Consider the following 21,535-nt stretch of genomic DNA (forward strand, 5'->3'; position numbering starts at 1 on the left):
GTTTTTGAAGGCATTCACATAAAAAACATTTCAAGCCTTGTGTTTTTTTCAGTGTACCATGCATCTCTACGATTGGAATCTTTGTTAATTGTAGGTCTATTAATACTATGGGTATAGTCCCTTATTTAAAGCTACAATATGTATGATGTATAAGCATTCCCTTTATGTATCACTGTGGAACAAGATTATTCGCATTATTTCAGGCAGACAGAGTTTGGTTATCTTCATCTGAAATGTGAACTAACTTCATCTGGGTTTATGTGAGGATAATTTCAGCAGTGAGGCCTATCAGATAATTCACAGAACTTGCCTGCAGTGAAGGTGCCTCTAAATCCCTCTGGCCCGCCCTTCTTTTCATTCTGTATAAAGTGCATCAGCATTGCCGCAAGCAGTGTTCATTACAATAAAAGGTGCCGGATCTCTGACAGGCATGAGCTTATAGCATTAACAGCATTATTGCGTAAGGTGTGCTACAGCAAAACTGGAGGTAATGAGAGAGGAGATGTCCTGTGTTTGTTCTTTGTGAGATATTTAATGTCTATTTTTTTTTCACCTTAAAATCAGAAACAAGGCCGTCTGGGTAGTGTAGAGGTATAAGCACTCGCTTACCACTGCAGAGACCCGGGTTCAATTCCCGGCAGCGGTACTTCCGGCTTGGTCAGACGTTCCTATGAACACAATTGGCAGTGTGGGAAGCCGGTGAGATTATGGGTCTTGATTGTTGCATTCGCGACTCCTACTGGTTGGTCGGGGCGCCTGTTCAGGGAGAGGATCTGGGGGAGATGAACCTCCGCACGCATTACGCTCTCCCAATGAAACTCCACGCTGTCAGGTGAAAAGAAGCGGCCGGCGACTCCACATGTATCGGAGGTGGCATGTGGTAGTCTACACCCAGACCAACAGAGGATAGCGCATCGACCAGGACCGTGATTCTGACAGGGAATTGGTATAACGACTAAATTGGGGAGAAAATGGGAGATAAATGGCAAAAAATAAATAAAATCGGTGAGTTAACTGTGTAATCAACTCCATTCATTTATCAATGAAGTTCGGAGTAACAAAAACCAGTAGATTGCCCAGGACAAATGCTGCAGATCCCTGTTATAAATAACAAAATAAGCGTGTGCTACCCCTTTCAGCCCAATTATATTAAAACCTTTAATGTCCTTAAAATGCAGAGACTGAGAACATCTTAAGCCACGGCACTCCAGAATAAGCCCAGCCCTTACCATTGAATGTAATGAAATACTGAGCTTTTTCTGTTAAAAAGGTTGATTAGTTTCATTTTCATACATTACACACAAAATGTGGCTGATGCTTTACACTGTGGATCAGCTGTTTCTGTTACCATCAATGGGTATTTGATTTTCATCTTTCAATTATTATTTTCATGTACCTTATTCAAGGTTAAAGCAGAAGTGTCCAACCTGGAAATGAAAACTGCAGCATTCTGGCAGCAAGCCTAGTTCCTTAAACACTAAGCCAAATTACCACCTCAGGATGGCAGTGAATGAAAATGACCCCAAAGACATTTCTCATGTGGAGGCTGAGAGTCCGGACTCCATACTCTTGAAGGGACATTCACTCTGATTCTGTGCATCTAGGAAATGGCTTTACATGGCTGCACTTATTCTAATGCTCATTTTATCTTGTCGTGGTTGAACGAGATCCCACTCAGATATAAACATATTGCTGAATTGGCATCCTAAGCGCATGGTGGTTTTGTTCATCCCAATAAAGCAGTGAAGGTGAATAACTTTCATTTTGTTTTCGTTTCCAGAGACTCTTATTTCATTATACTGACAGCTTTTTATTCAAGTATAAAATTAGCTACATTCAATCATGATCTCAGATGCATTTTGTTAAGCTATAGAGTGAAAAGGAAATGTAAATATATTACCTTTAACAGTACCCCAGAAAAAGTTTCCATAGTTCCACTCCTTGGTTCCATTTAGACTGTATGGATGAGATAAATATTAAATTGAAAACTGCCAATTTTTATGAATTTTTATGATTCAAAATTGTTCTGCATCTACAATTCCTCAGAAAACTGACTTAAATGCCTTAGATTTTGGTTATACATTTCAGAATCATTCTAATCTTATTTTTGGCCATTAATTTGTATAATTTTGTGACACTTTTATTTTTCATTTTATATTGAGGCTACATTTTTAAATATATCCCACAATCAAAAATTACTGTGTCCAAACACAAACCACCCCAAGGAAAAGACAAATGTGTATGAAAATGAATGCAGCATGATTTTATACTGTATTGAAAAACTTGAATCTAAAAATGTTCATTGATTAGAACCTTGGACATTGTGGGCTGAAGGCAGCAGCCTAACCTAAGCCATTACTCAGACAAATTTTTAGGAATTGAAAGGCAATACAGACGGAAAAGTTAATGTGCCAATGGCCAGATTTGAATCAACATGCGTCTTTATCATTAACAATTAAAAGCAAAAAAGTTTTTTTCACAAACACACGTTGTAAAGTTTTGCAATCATTAACACCAAACTGCTAAACTAATACTGATGATATTGTGCTTTTCCTCTCTGATCATAATATATGATCCCATTCTCGTATTACACTCTCTACCATTAATCTTCAGATCCAGGCCCTTGTTTTATAAACAATGGCAGTCACAGATCCCTTTTTCATACACATACTAAGACATGGAACCATTTTCATTCCCTGGTTCACAACCTTCAAATAATCATACAAGCACTACCTGATTTCCAGCCATTGATCCTTACCTGAACCTTTTCTTCCTCACCACTATATCTATTTTCTTTTAAATTCTCTTTTTCTTTCTTCCTTTTTCTTAACAAGCTGTTTTCTTTCACCTCCTTTTTCCCCTACGGGATAGGAAATTTACTATAAAATAGTTTTTAAACTGAGTTGGGCCCAGGATTATTTGTAACTAATGTGTATTGAGTAAACATCTTGCATAGATGTTATGCTTTTAATCCCTTGTACTGAATTAATTAATAATATTGAAAAATAAATTGAAATTAACTTGTAAGTTAAAATTAAGAACAAAAAGCATTTCCAGGCTTTGAGTGACAATATGACAATTCACAAGTTATTAATGACTTTATGGCACATTTGTAAAGAACTACAAATGACTATGTGCTATGAACAGAATCAAACTGACAACCTTTACGATTACAGGCACAACTGTTTTACATTCTTTGCCAAGGAGCTCAGAATTGAGAGCTCAAGTGTTTATATGAATATATTTCCTAGCGTGAACTTCAAACAAATAGTAGGCAAAAACACAACATCCCAAGAAATTTAATGCATTTATTTAACAAATTATGTGTGCCTTTTTACCCTTGAGCAAGGTACTAACCTGAATTGCTACAATTAATATCCGACAGTATAAATTGATTGTATGTACTGTAAATGATTATATAAATGAGTTGTGCAAGTCATTCTGGATGATGATGATGATGTAAAATGTTTTTTTTTTCTTTCTTTTTTTTTTTTAAGTGTGTGCCACAGAATAATGACGAAAATGATGGTTTTGTGACATTTGAAGCCATCAAAACATTAAATTAAAATTAATTAATTATTCTTAATAACAAAGTAGGCTTATTACTATTACCAGTTGGGCAACATGCATAATTGGTATAGTGTATGTGTCAGGGTCTGGGGTGGGTCTCAGAAGCGGACCAGAGTTAGTAGAAGATGCGATTTATTTTTCAAAGCACAGAATCAGAAGCAGTCTCTTAATCAAGTACAGGCAGGGGTCAAAATCCGGGAAATCAATTAGACAGGGCAGAGGTACAAAAACGGGAACCGGGAGCAGGTCGAATAAACAGGCGAGGGTCAAAAATACCGAGGCAAGGAACAACACGGGCAGGCTAAACTCGAGGTCGGAAAAGAACAAGCAAAAGTCGAAAAACCAGGAAGGACAAAAACACTGAACAAGGCTTGAAAGGCTACTCGAAAAAATCAGAGGCACGATCTGGCAAAGGAAAAGGTGCACACAGAAACTAAATAGCAAACGCCAATGAGTGAAGATGGGACGCAGGTGAGGATGGTAAGTGGAGGCTTGATTGCAGATGAGGAAACCGGTGGAACTGGGGCGGGGCGTGGGCGTGGACAGGAACCAGGAATCTAAGGGGGAAAAACAATAACAAACGCACACCCAAGCACACGAACACAGAAAACACAACCGCAAGCGAAAACAAAGTAAACTGAAAATAAAAATAAATAAACACTAGAAAATAAGAAATAAACAAAACTAAAACCGGAACACAAGGAGAAACAGGCAGGATTCCTGACAGTATGTTAATAGTATGTACAATTTCATACTGTTTTATGCTGATCAAATAACATTTGGTGGTATTATTTACATTGCATGCTAATTCCCATGTACTGCAGGATAATTGGTAATGGACATGATAACCTTTCCTTTGCAGCTACCAAGTCTCATGTCAATATCACTTTTAAATATAAAAAGCTGACTATCCAGTCACTTGTGACAATTGTGTTTCTTTGTTATCTATTCATGTTCAAACTTTGAGTCACTTCTACAGTGCACACTAAGTTGGATAATTAATTAATTAAATGTATTTAATTTATAGCCTTCAGTTTCCACCCATGATCTCTCTCAATTATAGGACAAAGCTGGGTGTTCAAAAATTAAGTTGATTGTTTCTTCATGAACTGATTAAAATGCAGCTAAGAGGACCAGTACAGTACACCCGTATAACTGAAATGGTTCAAATTCTTTTATGATATTTTGTACAAATTGACAGAGAGGCATTTTAGTGCAAGTGAGAACATGTTACTGTCAGTGTTTCTCATAAAGAATTTAAATGACATCTATAACTACTTCATAAACTTGACATAATGGCTTCATAAATCGTACTTAAACAAATGTCCTGCTTCAAATGGTGACATGACACCTTATGCATTATGCCAAATGCGACATGACCAACAATGTCACCTAGCTAATGGTTAAACATTATAAAAGGTAACATAAAACAAGCATATGTAGGATATTAGGCTAGTGACATGAAACAATTCAAATCAACCCAAGGGAAGTTAATCCCTCGGACTCCTGTTACAATGGCAGTAAATATTGCTTGTATTAAAAATTTGCCACACAGCTGGCACACTGTATGCACGTCACCGTACATTACAGTAATATGCTACTAAAAGGAGTGGCTAATGTTTCATGAAGAAAAGAACAACATAATTTGTAACACTGGTAGGATGGAAAGTCATAAATGTTAAAAAAGCATAAGTGGTGCAGAATTACGGACATCACCTCATAGTCCCATATATAGCCTTGAATGACTGAAGGTTCATATTCTTGTGAGCCAAAAGTAGGTGAGAGTATTTAAAGGACATTTCATCAATACTATTATTAATAATGGGCCGTGTGAATCATATGTTGTTGTATGTTTTTTCTGGTATTTGCAATAATTTAAGGGCCACTAAAATATTACAACCCTTTTGTGAATTACCCATTAAACTAGAAGATTAAGCATACTGCAGTTTGTTCTATGAGCAAATGTCTTCAGTGGAAAAAAAAATCTTAAAATCTTTCAATCTTAAAACTGAGCATTCAGTTAATTCACTGGTATAATGTGCTCAGTTTTGTAATAAGTTGCTTATTTAAATAACAATACTAACAATAATAAATGAATAACTGATGAATAAGCATGTAAAAAGATGTCACACAGAAAGACCTCACTGGCTTAATTCTACATAATGCCACCCGCATTACCTCGTTCTAATGTTATTTTGAATTCTACTTAGTGATGATTAGTTTTTCCCAGAGAAAATTCACAAAGGGCAACTTTCTCTAAATGAATAGAGAAATTGTTTTTTTTTTCTTTTCTCACCATGAACACAAGAACTTTGAAATAAAAATGTAAAACTTAATTACTTAAGTGAAAAAGTGAATGAAAGGGAATTGACGTGTTAGAAACAGTCTCATTGCACTCAAATGGCATGCAGACAGACTGATTGGAAAATGTGATGGCCTCTGACTAACTCTGTCATTCTGGTTTATGCTAATATAAATATTTATGCCTTGAAGTACAAACTACTGAATCTGCAATAAAAGAAGGTTGATAGTATAACATGGAAGTTCTTCCTATACAGTTTCAATCAGAGAGCCTAGGGATCTTCTTAATCTTACTACAAAATTCAGCAATCAATTACTCATCATACAGTGTTTGATAAAGCACTCAAATGGTATTGTCAAAAAGTATTTAAAAATCGAAACAGTTGTAACCCAACTAATTATTTAATATCAATTATAACTGAATGATGTGTAAGTCAGATGACAAGGTATTTTAACAGATATGAAATTATAGATTGATGGGCACAGAACTTGAGACAAAATTAATTTTATTTTCATCCCAAAATAAAATTAAAAAGCAGTGTAAATGTGGCAAATAAAGGCATAAGATCAAGCATTTGGGGGTTGCCACCTACATACCAACAGGCTCTTTGGATGGATAGCATAAGCATAAGGATCCCCCCTGAATGAGAGCAACCAACAAATACAAGCATCTGGACTTTATTATACATTATATATAACATTATTGTAACTATGACAAGAACATTGAATGTTTTGGCCAAGTACAGCATTGGCATGTTTGGTGTCAAAAGAGGGATGCAAAAGGACCTCATACCTACTGTGAAATATGGTGGAAAATCATTGTTGTGCCACCAGAAGCTCTTGCTAAGATCAATGTACCAGGAGTACCAGGACATTTTGGCTGAAAACCTGGTTGTTTTAGTGAGGAGGCTGATACTTGGTGCTATCTGGGCCTTCCAACAAGACAACAACACCAAACATACCACAAGGTCAACACAGAAATGGTTCCTGTTGTGAATGCAAGATGAACCCTTTACAACGGCCATATCAGTTTCCAGTAAACCATTTTTTGTGGTCTGACAGTCCATAAGCCCAATCCTCAGAATATCAAGGATCTTAAAAGCATCTGCTTGAAGGAATGTGCGAAGGGTGGTCCGTACCATGCCTTACAGCAGGGATCATCAACTCTGGCCCTCAAATCCAAATCCAGCCCTGGTTTTCTTTTCTCCTGGATAATTAGTGCTACTGATTGCCCAGACTGTCTTCACACTTAACTCCCAGGCAAAGGGAGGGTGGAAAACCAGCAGTACTCGGCCCTTGAGGACCGTGGGTTTCTGATCCCTGCCTTACAGAGTGATTTCAAAAACATGTGATATGGGGTGTATTTCTTTTTTAAAATACAAGGGGAAATGTAGTCTTTCACAGAAGAGACCTCAATGCTGCTTATTACAAAATAGCAGGTGTGCAACTAGCCCTAATAGGCCACAGCTTCTGTGACTATTAGCCCAACCTGGTCTCAAGACTAATCACATGTATCTATTCAAGAAGTTTCTAGCATCCTAAAATCACGTAACCAGAATGAAAATCTGACATTTTTCTTCCACCAGTAAATCAATAAAGGTAAGCCAACATCAATATTGAATTTCAAATGTACATTTATTGAAAAACTTTCTAATTTTGTAATTGCATTTTAATGCAACGTCATGAGTAATTCTTTAGCTTTTTCATCTCTTCTGTGTCTGTTCCAATTGTCTTGTATTACTTAGCGAACTACCCAGCTGTGTCTTGCATAGCTAGCTACGCAGCTTTCCAGCTAGTCTGTTTTGAGGATGACATATTATGATTAATAATGGATTTAGCTTGTGAGCTACCCATCAGAGCATGTGATTTTCAGTTCTTTTGAAATGTACAATGTGTGGGAACCAAAATAATTCTCAAATTCAGAAGCTTTGAAAAGCAATACAGGTAAAGTTATACATGCTGCATACATATTAGTGAGCAATTCTATTTTTTCAATTATATGATTTTAAGTGTACTCACTGTATTAGTATAGCTTGGATATGGCATATGTGACCAACAGAGTCCAACTTTAAATAAGAGTCCTTTTTTTAATTACATTTTTTTTATTAATATGCTATTTTATTCCCTTTCCTAATCTTGTTTCATAATCTGTTTTATGTTTTTTATTTGTATTAACTACAGATGGGTGACAAATTAAAGGAAAAACCTGAATAAATGAGTGGAGAAACATGTTACGTCCCATAACTCACCTGTGTTTAATAACTAGGTGTACGCTACCGGACATAATACTAAGCCACCTCAATATTAACCACAACCCGAAAGAAGACCCAATTAAGCATAAAGTGATACAGCAAAGCAGGGATTTAAGAGCCTTTTGTCCTAAAGGAGTTATAAGCAAGTATATACATGTACAGTATATCACAGGTAGCAGGATCTCACCGAGCAGGTAACCCAGCAAGATGGTCCTCTGACCTAAAGGTCCGTCCTCCAGTTCCTTACAGATGTTTCGAGTTACAAACTGGGGTATCGTTGACTATCGCTACAATATGCACTTTCTATAACTAAGAAGAGCACGAAGGCTACTATTAGCACGTTATAGAATATGTCTTTAACAAGTTGTAGAGAATGGAAAAAGTGGACTGTGAGCAGTAGGCTAACCAAAACTAAGACCAAGACTTAGAAACTTAGAAAGATGCACATCATAAATATATAGTCCTGCATCTTTCTAATATCGCTGCTCTGCGACGGTCCCGGCGTCCTCACAACAGGCATCCTTTTATGGTTGCCAAGAGATGGCGCACGTTGTCTCTCAGGCGCATCTTTGGACCAGCATCTTTGCGACGGGTCCGTGACGTCATTATCTCCATCTGTAGGGGAGACAGAAACAAACGCGGTAGCAATAAAACACAAAGCCCAAAAAAGACTGGGACGTAACAAACAAAACAAATGCAGACGCTTCCATACAGATGTACTGCATGATACAATTAAGCAATTAACATCCTATCATGCTCTGTGGCATGTACAAAAATGCTGAGTAGGCCCAATTGACCTCGATTTTGGCTCACTGACTGAACAATGTTTACTGGATCCGATTGATGGCACTCAACTGTTTCTCTCCTTTCCCCCTTCTGACACACAGGTCTATTCATGCATGTCAGCCTGCCTTGTGACATCTCCTCTTGGATGAACAGTTAATACCTGAAGCTTAATTTGGCCAAGACTGAGTTGCTTGACATCCTTACCAAGTCTTCTCTCCTCCAGGACCTCTCCATCACTCTGGACAACACTATAGTGCAGGGCTACTGAACTCCAGATCCTGTGGGCTGCAGTGTTTGCAACATTTGCTGGAAACATGAACTACACCACCGGCTTTCACTAATGAGCTTACTTCCTGACAGTGATGGTTGCTGAGCTGAAAAAAGATGGGATGGAACCTTTAAAATGTTTTCATTCATTTTCATTTAATTGATTAACAAGTGTGCCAATGATCTAAATAATACATTGGAAAGCAAACACATAGCTTCATTCTTCACATCATGTTAAGGAGATGAAATGATAAATGAAATTTAGGTAAATCAGTTTGTTCAGTAAGTAAGTTATCAAGTAAGGAAAAAAAACCCACTCTATTGACCACCACGTTTTCTTTCAGCACAACCTAAAATACAGGCTACAAAACCTGCAATTCAAGACTGCTTAAATGACAAGACCTGCAAATTGCGGAGGGAGAAGAGTACATGTATTCACAGTTTTAAATAATGTCGATAAAATGTGCACAATTTTGCGATGCAAATAAAAACATTTTTATCACTCACCTAATTCAGAAGGACTTGCTATGTCTGATGGTATTGGGTATTTTGTGAATTAATGAAAACAGATTGAGACCAATAATTATATTAAGTTTTCCACCCAGCTCAGTTTTCAGCTTCTTCTTGAACCAAGGTGGTGAAATAATTTGTGAAAGCAGGTGGTATAGTACATGGTTGGAGCAAATACTATCTGCGGCCAGCAGGACCTGGAGTTGAGTGGCGCTGCTATAATGATTTCCGTAAAACATTGGCATGACACTCGACAGCAACCTGACCTTTGATGACAACATAGCATCGGCAAGCTCGGCCTGTAGATTCTTTCTCTGCAAAATTAGTAGAATCTGTTCCTTTTTCACCACCTACACAACTTGGCTCCTGGTCTAGACACTCATGCTCTCTTACCTAGAGTACTGCAACTCTCTTGTCACTGGTCTCACTCCCTGTGCTGTGAGACCTCAAAAACTCATTCAAAATGCTGCTGGTCTACGTCCTGAATTAAATGTTAGCATGAAAGTCTTGCTTCTTAATATAGCATTTAAGGGGTATGTTAACAGTGATTTATATTGTGCATTGGGACTAGCCATGTTACCAATGATTTGGCTTTTTTATTACTTATGCAGTTTTTTCCTCAGTATACCATTGATTATTTATTTGAACACTCTGTTATGCACTCATGTGATATGTTCGTGTGTTGTCTTATGACTCTTGTTCAGATGTAAATGTAAATGTACTCTTATTGCATGCATGCAACTTTGCTTTGTAAGTTTCTCTGGATAAGAGCATCTGACAAATGAATAAATTATGGCATCTTGACTTATACACTTCTGTAATGTGGTGGACCCTCTCTGGAGTGAGTAAGCTAAATGTCTGCTACTTTCATGTCAAAGTAGGTTGCAAAGTCATCTGCAGTGAGAGAAGAGGGAGGTGGGAGAGGGTGTGGGTTGACAAGTACATTTTATGTAGGTTACAGCATTATGCTTGAATAATAATAATAATAATAATAATAATAATAATAGTTTTATTATTAATTGTTATTATTGATTGTACAGTGTAGCACCTTTCATACAGAATGCAGTTCAAAGTGCTGAACAGGAATAATAGACACAGAGGGAGATAAGGGATAACACAATGATCATAGTCAATTACGCAAATTTAAAACATAAAACAAGATTAAGAAAGGGAAATAATATATTAATAAATATAAAAATGTCAAAAATTGAAATTAAAGTTGGCTGTCACTCACTTAAGTCTTATTCAAGCTTTACTAATACAATGAGTTCACTTACAATTATATAATTGAGAAAATAGAATTAGTCACTATTATGTATGCAGCATCTATAACTTTCTCTACATTGCTTCTCAAAGTTTCTTCAGTTGAGAACCAAAAACTACATGCTCTGATTGCTTACATTACATTACATTACAGGCATTTGGCAGACTCTCTCACAAGTAATACAAGGCAATCGGGACAATCAAGACAAAGATGCAAATGGGTCGAGCGAACACGTTATAACCATAGTCTACCATTTAAGGTATACTATGATTATAACAGAATGCGTTAAGCCAGATCACATGTCAATTATGAGAGACATTTAAAATATTTAAATGTGAGGAGGCCTTGGTCTTCACAAGAAATGATTCAGGAGTCTTCCAAATGTGTTCTCCAACCTTATCAGACATTACAGCAAAAGTCTCACTGCCAGTATCCTTTCCAGCTCTTACAGTTACTAATCACAAATAATTGTAAAACTTATTTTAAAAAGTATAATTAGTGTTATGTTGGTTTATCCCACAGAATCATAAAAAAAAACAATACTTTACACACGTGGCAAACTATTGCAAGATATATTCCTTGTCACACCCATGTGAATGTACAGGGATGTATATCACAAATTTTCCTACACATGTAAAACATTGTATTTTATATTGTCCTGTGTATTATGGGCTACAAACAATTTAACAATGCAATCCAAAAATGCAGTGTGTATTATATACCCCATCCTCCGTGTCATCTATATGAGAAGTTACTACAAGAGACTGCTTATGGATAGTTGTGAAACAGTTGATTTCAACTGAGAAATCATTCATGAAGGGTAACCTGACTCAAAAACTAGTGTGAGTCAATGCAAAAACTTTTTTACTTTCAATCTGAACATGAGATGGACTTCACAAATACACCATTTGGGAATGGTTAATTTCAGTGGAGGAGAAAGACAGACCAACCAGGAATAGTCAGACTATACAACTGAACTGCTTTCGATTTAAAGGAAAATGCTGTTTACAAGAACTCATTTCATTAACTCAAGCCGCTGCACTCTGGATTTAGGACCCATACTGCAATAGCTACGCAGTAGGATGGAATATTAAAGAACAGGAACACAGCGTCTATGCCCAGTTCAGAATGTGTCACTCTCACTTCTTTAATATTTTAATACATTTCCTTAATGCACAGTTCCTCGGAGTTAAAATCAGAATGATTATACTATTCAGATCTCCGAACTTGAACAATTTGTTTCAGTGCCTCTATGAACACTCTGGGACTGTACTGCCATACAGGAAAAACCAAGAAAATGTCAGCATTTCCATTTTCTATAGGCTAGGAAGCATGCCTGCATGGAGACGATTATTATTATTATTTTAAACAATAAAATACAATTTAAATAACTCCAAATCAACTTGTCAAGTGACATTATGTTTCCAGGGGCTGTACATGGAAACAGATTCATTTTATATTTATTCACAATTCCAAACATACATTTTAGCATTTCTCTTGTCCCAGTAATTCTTTCCTGCAGTGAAAATTACTGCTCCTTTCTAAAAATGATTAATTATTTTAGTTACAACTGAAATTTTGATAAATTTAAAAAATATATTTAATCAAGTAATATATACATGTACTACCACTTAAGGCACAGTGTTGTTGCACATGCTGTTTTTGATGTGCTTGAAGTGTATTGTTTTGCTTTAGACCATAATCAACCAAATGCCCCAATACCAACCATTATAAATCCAGCACTAATAAAGGATACTACTAACAAGTGAAGTTGTGTAGAATCTTCATTTCATTTAGATCCACTTGATGCATCTACCTTTGATGTTGCTGAACTATTTAACTCACTTAAGTTAAATGATAACAAACATTTATTTAAAATATTGTCTCAAAGACATACTTTAACATAAAGAACTGTTTTACGCCTTGTCTAATAATTTGCTGAATTTTATTCCATTACAAGTTAGATTACACATGTATCCACAGCTACTGCTGCATATGATCCTGGAGTTCTCTATATGTGGGGAACGCATTGGGTTGGAAATAGCTCAACAGAAGCTTTATAGTAGGCATATAGTTCATGTCTAACTACTTCAGTGACCAAAATCATATACTAAATGGACATAGGTTATCATGTTAGATGTTCATGCTTGCCTTGTGGCTTTTACTGAATTAAGTAATAAATGTGGGAAATTAGATCTATGAGGAGGGGGTAAACTGTTTTAGGTTAAATGAGCGTGCTGCTTGATACAGATGGACAATGAACAAGCACACTGCAAAGGATACTTGCATTCAAAGTAATATGCAGCAACATGGTTTCAGTCCAACCTTCTCATTTAAGAAAACACACCAGATTGCACTGATCAAAACAGAACTGGCATTTTTTTAAACAATTGAAAACTGAGCCTCAATTATAGGAGGCTTGTCACCTTTTAACTAAAAATAATTTTCAGCAGTTTTGATTTGGTTTGGTCTGAGACCAAAGAGGCGGATTGGTCTCGGCTGCGCCGGCTTGTGGAGAGAGCACACACACCTGGGTTGCGTTAGCTCATCAGCCCAGGTGCTTAAAGGTGTGCTGCTCTCCACAGTTCGGGGCCGAGACCGGGACCTAACATCGAGAGTGCAGTTATAATTTTCTTTTCGCTTTATTTTGAGCACTAAAAAAGAAAGGAGTCCTCAGCTGGGATGCTGGAGGAGCTGGACCTGGCCGGGAAGGCGGGTCAGCTACAGAGCAGGGAACTGAAAAGTTGCTGCTCTTACTTTCTTCTGTCTTTGTTATTTTAGGTTGTTCTTTTAGTTTAATGCTTTTGCCCGGAACCCGTGAGAACGGTGTTGCCTGGTGCGCATCTCCCTTCCCCGGGGTATCACGCTTGGCGTGTGACGCAGCATTAAATTAGCCAATCCTGATTGCTGATAAACAGATTATGTCTGACATTTTTCACTAGCCTGTACTGCACTATAATAATGATGATGATGATGATAAAATGAATTTTAAAAAATAATAATGTTCTTGTTATAATATTTCTAAAAGGTTTCATTAAAATTAATTCCAATATATGGGGACCTATTGCTGTGGGGAAAATAAACATGAACTCACTCAAATTAATTTTTTATTTATTTGAATAAGGGTTGTAATTGCAGCATATGAATTAAGTCTCAACTACATGTGGGCAGTGGGTCCAAGTTAATCCTAACCCTGTTATCTCCTAACGCAGCTTTCGACAGTTTTAGTTACATTGACTGAATCAATTACTGACAAGGTTTCATTAACTCATAAATGACTTGGTGATAATGGAGCCTGTCTGGAAGAGTTCATAGATTGATTAGCCATTTGTGAATGCAATTCTTCTCACATTGGTATCTATTCAGTCAATTATTTAACAGGGGCAGGTATCTATCTTGGTTTGTGATTTAGAGGGTCCACTGTGTATATATATATATATATATATATATATATATAATTATTTTTGTTTGTTTGTTTAATGAATGATGTCATACAAATGTGGATACATGCCCTCTAATTAATTGAAAGTGCTTGCAGAGTGTTTTGTGTATATCCACAAAGTGATAGAACTGAAATGTGGGGATCTGATGCAATGCATTAAATTCTAAAGGAAAAGTAGGAATTGTTCATTCTAGAAAGTAGTGTGCAACAGATCTAATAAATAAATGGTTGCACAATTTTACATATTTGGAAATTACACACTTGAATATTATAGATCAGGTACATTGATCTATGTTACAACAGTAGTGTTCTACCATGTAATCAAACCTTCAATGTCCACATTATGAGTCCTGGACAACTATGTCACACATTACTGCTGTACATATAAATGTTCTGGTGTAACCTGGTGATTATACAAGTTGTCTGTGGGGACTGCAATGGTGACATAAAATTTTGCCACCCTGTTCATTTTAACACAATTTGGAGGGGATGTCTGAAATTAGTGTGGGTGGGATAGACAGTTTGAGTATAGTTATCAGATGGAGAGGAAATGATTCAACAAGATACTCTGACCAGAGTTATTTAGGAGTCTTTTATACAGCATGGTTATACCTTTAATTCTCTATGGTACCTTGTCTGTATATTTCTACCTATAGGCCCCATATTTTGAACAATGTTAGTATTGGGAAAATTTCAAGAGTGTTTTCTCAAGGATAAAACTTGCAGGTGCCTGCAATGTAAGGTTGCCTATTGTATACAGACATGAATAAAGGTCAATTTAAAGATTTCTTATCAGCGAATGTGATTACTATTGGCTTGTCTATGCTCCTTCTGGGTGACTTGTTTTGTCTTCCCCATAAGATAATTTCTTCATTAGTTTCAAACCAAATTCAAAGAATGCCTTTGGTGTTGTGGTTGTTGTTGTGGTTTTTTAAAAACACAACAATATGGAGTCTGATGGCATTTAAAATCAACTTGTTAATTCAATATACTACAGTACATACTGCTGGATGAAACTTTTAAATGTGCAGAAAAAATTGACAAAATGTTTCTGCATGACACCAACAATATCTTAGCTTGACATTATATCTCATCATTGCTTGCAGAATTAATAAAATCACAGAATCATTTCAAGATTTTCACAACTAACCAGTTTCATCAAATCAAAATAAGTTAGTGAGATGATGTTAAGCGGCAGTGTGCACTTTTCCCTCTTAAACAGGTGGGCGCCTCAAGCCATAGAAGCTGATAAGGATGTTAGAAACAGCAACATTTATAGCTTTAAACTGTAATAACATTCACATACATTAAAACATAAGAGTAGAAAATAAACACATCTTGAATTTTTTTCGACTTGGATACCTTTTATTTCTGTTGAATACGTTTTGGTTAACTATGGGGACTTTTTAAATGAATCATTTAAAATCAGTATTTTTTTGAAGAATGAAAAGGTTTTGGTACATTTTTATTATTGATGATTTGCTACTACTTTTGCATGCAAAAAATATTAGACAGAATCTAGTGTAATAATGTGCATAATACATGGCTCCTTGTGGTGAAATTACCCATCTGTCTCATTGTAACATTTACAGGCTAAATTTATTTTTGGCAATAGTGTTTGATATTCTTCTTCCATCAAGGAGCTTTTACGATTAGTAACCACTCTGTTGTAACTCCAGTGGAAATGCACTGTGTGGGAAATGTAGAACATTTTTTGTATGGGCAAGTGAGGCTTTGTGAACCGGTGAGTCATCAAGTGCCATCAGTGATTTTCACATTTCAATCAGTTAATGTGATTGTACTGTATATTCACATCAAAAACAGACCATTTGACTACCATTTTACAATTTAATGATACCTGAAGCCACTTTCTTTGTGTTATGTACAATTCCAGGAGGACTCCTGTCGCACTCCTTCAATCTCTCTTGTCCCGCTATTTCATATTCACACACCTCTATTTTAATTTCACAAAAAAATCATATTCCTTTCTAAAAAAAAATTAAATAACAAAAATAGTGGGCACATTTCTTACATGTATCTTGCATATTATTTGAATTATATCTAGCTTCACTTTCTTTTCTGGCAAGTGGAAAGCAATGTTTTAGGGTTACTATTTCATATGTTAGTATATCGCTAAAGAAAGAGAGAGAGTTGTGTTATATGTAAACAGAGAAAGTATTACAATGACTGTGTACAAAGTGTTACAAAGTCTTTGAGGGGAAAATATAGGTTCTGTACGATCATAATTGGGAGTTAAAAGTTTCAGTTTGCTTAAATTATTAAATTAAATATTAAATTGCAGTTTGAAAGGAAAATAAAAAATTACCATTTATTTAAATCTTACCCTCATATAGCCTGTGACTTGGCAACTTTTCCATTAATTGTTTGCACTGACTGAAACTGTCAGTATACTATAATACTATTTTAACTGACATGCCCAGTGTAGGTGACACTGAAATAATACATAAATATATTTTATATTATGAATTTCACATAAACACAATGCATGTATTAAGCAAGATGACTAGATAAACAACCAGCAGATCAATTTATGAATGAGTTCGTATTTTCTATCCCATATTCATAAAAACAATAAACACACACACACACACCTGCAATTGCACGTCCTAGTTGTAGTGTGTTGTATAGAAATTATTTTATTTTATGGTGTATGCAATGTCCCGAAATTAACATTACTTTTACTTACTCAGGCATGTGGATAATATGGTAGACGGTGCATAGTTTCGATGCAAAGATGTCACCAACCGAAATTAAATGCGTAAACTCAGTCAACCTGTAGCATTTAAACACGTTTTACTTTCCTCATCTCAGTCCGGCGAGCTCGTGTCGCTGTCCCTTTAAGACCGTTCAGTCTAGGGTGGCGCTTTCCTCTGCAAGGGCTTCTTGATATTAATAGTGTTGGTGTCTTGAAACTGACGTAATGCTTGGAGTCTGAGGTCCTGACAAGCGATAACATTTCTGATAAAGAATTGAGATCACTGCAAACTAACCTTCTATTTTTTTCCATCCAGACACAGGCGTTTTTAATATTAAACACAGTCACCCCGATTCCAATTGCATAGGAGAAATTTGAAATCTTAAATCCCCTCAAACAAAAAGAGAAATAATACCCCGAGATCAACAAACAAACACAAAGACGGTTCATGGCTTACGCCAAAGCTCCTCCATCTTTCAGACTGCAAAGACTATTGCAATTTAATCAACAGGTAAGGAGAAAGAGAATCAATGAACGTTAGTAGGGCGGCAGCAAACAATGTGATGTGAATATCTAGTAGTTCCTGAATGCTGATCTCTTTTAGTAGCTAACGTTATGTAATGTTGGGAGAGCTAAGGGATTTCGTGAATCAGTTGTGAGCTACTTTGCTATGAAAAAGGAGCAGGGCTTCTCGGATTTCACATGGCATTTAGGTTTTGTTGGGTCAAATGCATGAGAAATTGAAATTGGCTACTAGCTAGAAGCAGTAGCCTTAATCGAGGGGTCACGTTCTGAGACAAGGAAGAAAAACATGATTTCCAGTAGGTTTGTGGCTTTTTCCTTCCCTTTTCTGCAAATCCTTTTCTTTGAAGCTGCCGTGAAACGTTCGTTCGAAAGATTGTAACGGATGAATTGGTTTGTTTTATGAAAATGATCCAGCCTGTCAAATTCCGCGCATTTTAAATGTGTAACTAGCTAGATGTGCTCTCTTTAGCCGCCGCATCACATGCATTTATTTGCATTGTTACAGCGAAAGAGCGTTGAGGACATCTAAAAGTTCATACTAAACTATACAAAACTTTATTTAAATGAACTACCGTTTGTGATAACGTAATGGTGCGTAGATAATATGACTAGTGTAGTATTTCCCTCCGAAGTTTGAAAACTTTTACAGTTCGATGTTCCATTGATAAGAAAAGTTATGAACATTACGCGTTCCACTATATGTGTGTGCGCGCGCGACTTTGTAGTGTATGGCTACCACACTTTTCAACATGGTTTATGTTCTTTGGTCCAGCTTCATTCGTAGCCTAGTTACACTACTTTATGCTGCATAGCCAGTGCTACATTTGAGTCTTGAAGTTAAATATGTTTGTTCGTTGCTTCTGCTTTGCGAAGGAAGATTCATATTCACTTTAGTAAAACAACTGACGTTTCGGTATACAATATTATTTAAACACATTAACAGTGAATCCGTGTAATGTTTTCAGTGTGACTTCTCCTTTAATGGAGATCGACCAGCAGTAGTTCGGCGCACTGTGATGTAGTCTAGTTTCAGAAAAGTTTTAGTAGCTAGCGTGACTAAGCAACATGATATAGACAACTTACTAAAACTATTTGACCTGTTTCTTTGGTAATAGAAAGCTTAAGCATGGTTATTTTATAATAACTACAGTTTATGACTGTCGTGTATGCAATATTATCCACAATTTGTCGGAATTACTTTATTATTCTGGAAGAGTAGGGGGCGGGGGTAACGTGCCACAGGCTGTGTTTTTGTCCAAATCATTACCAGTTTGTCACAAGTTACTTTGTACAGTTAGCTTCCAGACTACAACGTAGGTTATTTTTTAAAAGTTCTGTTGTGTTTCTGAATACGCTACTTTGGAAAATTACAGTGAAACAGTTGCGTATGAAAGTGTGTAACCCTTTGAAAGTTAGTCAGTTATTTTATTTCAGAAATGGTCCCTAAACACTATTTTGATTTTCCTCCACTTCATGGTTTTCAGAGGTGGAAAGTATCACTTTGTTCAGACCTGACAACAGAAGTCACCCGTTTCTCCGCCGAGCTTACTGTAGAAGTGGTTGGTAAAGCTGATTATTGTGACACAAAATTCCCATGTTGGTTCCAGTAGATGAATTGCAGTATTTCCTGTAAACTGTGAAACCGACTACACGCAGTGTCTGGAAATGATACGTCTTCTGCCCCTGAAAGCCCTCATTCTTGTCGGAGAAAGTGTGTTAATGACGTGGCCAAAGCAAACAAACTGCTCATCATTTAGAGAAAAATAGAAAAGCCTGCACTGAAAACCAGAGTTTCTAAATTTGTAACTAAGCGTGGGGGAACAATGACGCTTTTAGTTTTCACTCCTACACAGATAATCTGTTGACTGTTTTATGCCAAACAGTCTGCAAACCTTTTAAGACCTTCAGCTTGGGTAAATTTAGATCATAAATATGTTAGTTTTATACGTTTTATCTGCAAATGAATCGCTCAGTTCTATGGAAGAAAAAAAACCTTGAACCCAACCATTGTTTATAAAGCTATCTGATAAACTTGTAATACTTAATGGAATTTATAGAGGTTCAATTAAGTCCGAGGGATATAGGCCATTCCAAGTCTTAGACGAAAGCAGCTTTTCTTAAGTTTTCAGGCTAAGGAAAATATTTTTGAAAGTGTCAAGAAAATACCGTTCTTTACTCCTTTAAACTAATAAATACTAGAGACACATGGTTCTGCATATCCAAAGTGACTGAATAGTTTAATGTGTATTTCAACTGTAAATGGGACATATTATAGATCAGTTTTACATTGTAGAAACTTTACGGCTGACAAATGAATTTGGGTCTCAACTTCAGTGGTGGTCTGCATTTGTTCTACATGGCTTTATAGTTTTCACAACATCTTATGAAAACTTAATCGCACTGAGGCCCTTCTTTTTATTGCATATTGTGTGCCAGATCCATTGTGTAGGAATAGGGAATAGCTCATTATAAACTAGTTGTGATAAATTCTTGCTCTTGGTTTGGAAAATAGATTAAAATTAGATTTACATAAATTGCCCAATATAGTTTTTTTTTGTGCTGAAGCTAGAGTCTTTGACCAGAAATAATTGATCCCTGACCAAGGTCTTGTAATCATAGGGTTGCCTTGAAAAATTTCCTATTAATCAGATCTTCTGTGAGTATAGCCTACACAGTGACAACCGGTTGAATGTAATATGTTAAAGTAAATGTGATTTTCTTACCCGACCATAGAATTAGTTAAGTATTATTCTGTTCTGTCTTTGAAATGTTTTTGAACATTGTAATTACTGATCTGCACAGAAATGATCGCACATGTATTTGGAAAAGTCATTCTGTATAAAATTAACTTTTTGTAGATGCAACTTTTTATGCTTTTAAATATCTAAAAGTAAAGTAAGATCTCTATAGCAAAGTTTCCTCTTGACTTTTGGACTTGGATTAACATTTCGTATGACTCCTTGTTAAAGTGCTCCATATAAATTTGTATTCTTCTGAAATTATTTTTGAGTGCGTAAAGTGGCCTTTTCTGATTATTATGTAATCTAGAATATGGTTATTTATGTTTATATTTAAGCAAGGAAATGGTAACAAAGTGGTATGTGCTGCATTGGGCCATTGCTTATGATTTATGTAGAAAATTGTTTTTCCGTATATAAACAACATGACTATCTGTCTTTGTATTTATTCCAGATTACTTGTTTTATCAAGGTCGGTCGATTCAGTATATACGGCTGTAGCATTTTCAGTTCTTTCATGACAAGATGTCGTATATCAAATTTTAACATTCAAGCCTCAGTGTAAAGCTACATTTTTGTACAAGCACCGTTAAACTAATAGGGCGTGAGGAAGAAAAAAACATTTTTTTCATTTATGAAATTAAAGTTTGCTTATCAGTATTGATTATCGGTGGGAAAAACAGATCGAAGATCTTTTGTCGGGGAAAAAAGGTATTACTGTGTCTTTAAAAAAAATGTTCCATTAAAAAGTTTTTGTGACTAGACACCTTCCCTGGTGGTTGTATTCATCCGACAAGGAGAGCAGGAAACTTTCGATTTTTTAATGCTGCCTGACGTAATGTCAGAGTTTACTTTGAAGTAACAGACAGCAGTAATTGGTAGCCTTAAACTTTTAATAACACTTTGGATTCATTCTGGCAACCAAGTGGGTTGTTTTTCAGATTTGCCAAAAAGGGACTGTGGTCAGAGCAAGAAAGCCTGGGTTTGATGCAGTTATTTTTATTCTTGTTTTTAAAATCTGTTATTTCAATTCTGCCCAGCTGAACTGTGCAAGATGCCTCCAAAGTCACTGTAATAGTTAGTGTGTTTTGGACAACTTCTAGTTGATAGATTTTATAACTTGTAGCGTCCTCTGTTGTGACATTTAATGATGCAGTGTTCTTT

At 36.1% G+C, this 21,535-nt stretch overlaps 1 protein-coding gene across 8 annotated transcripts in view; it reads left to right on the top strand.

Annotated features, from left to right (window-relative positions):
* Nucleotides 1–17,290: 17,290 nt before the first annotated feature.
* Nucleotides 17,291–21,535, top strand: part of trps1 (trichorhinophalangeal syndrome I) — a 140,667-nt gene continuing 136,422 nt past the window's right edge. For 3 of the 8 annotated variants that reach the window (XM_035429725.1, XM_035429728.1, XM_035429731.1), the window contains exon 1: nt 17,291–17,619. Coding sequence is in view for 1 of the 8 variants with exons in the window: in XM_035429724.1 (XP_035285615.1) it covers nt 17,920–17,929 (10 nt within the window). In the remaining 7 variants the exon portion in view is untranslated. Of the gene's footprint in view, nt 17,620–17,655; nt 17,934–21,535 lie in introns of those variants that run through there. The other 5 variants (XM_035429726.1, XM_035429730.1, XM_035429724.1 and 2 more) reach the window with 2 other exon arrangements.

This window comes from Anguilla anguilla, chromosome 8, assembly GCF_013347855.1.
Source record: "Anguilla anguilla isolate fAngAng1 chromosome 8, fAngAng1.pri, whole genome shotgun sequence".
In the NCBI taxonomy this organism is placed as follows: Eukaryota; Metazoa; Chordata; class Actinopteri; order Anguilliformes; family Anguillidae; genus Anguilla; species Anguilla anguilla.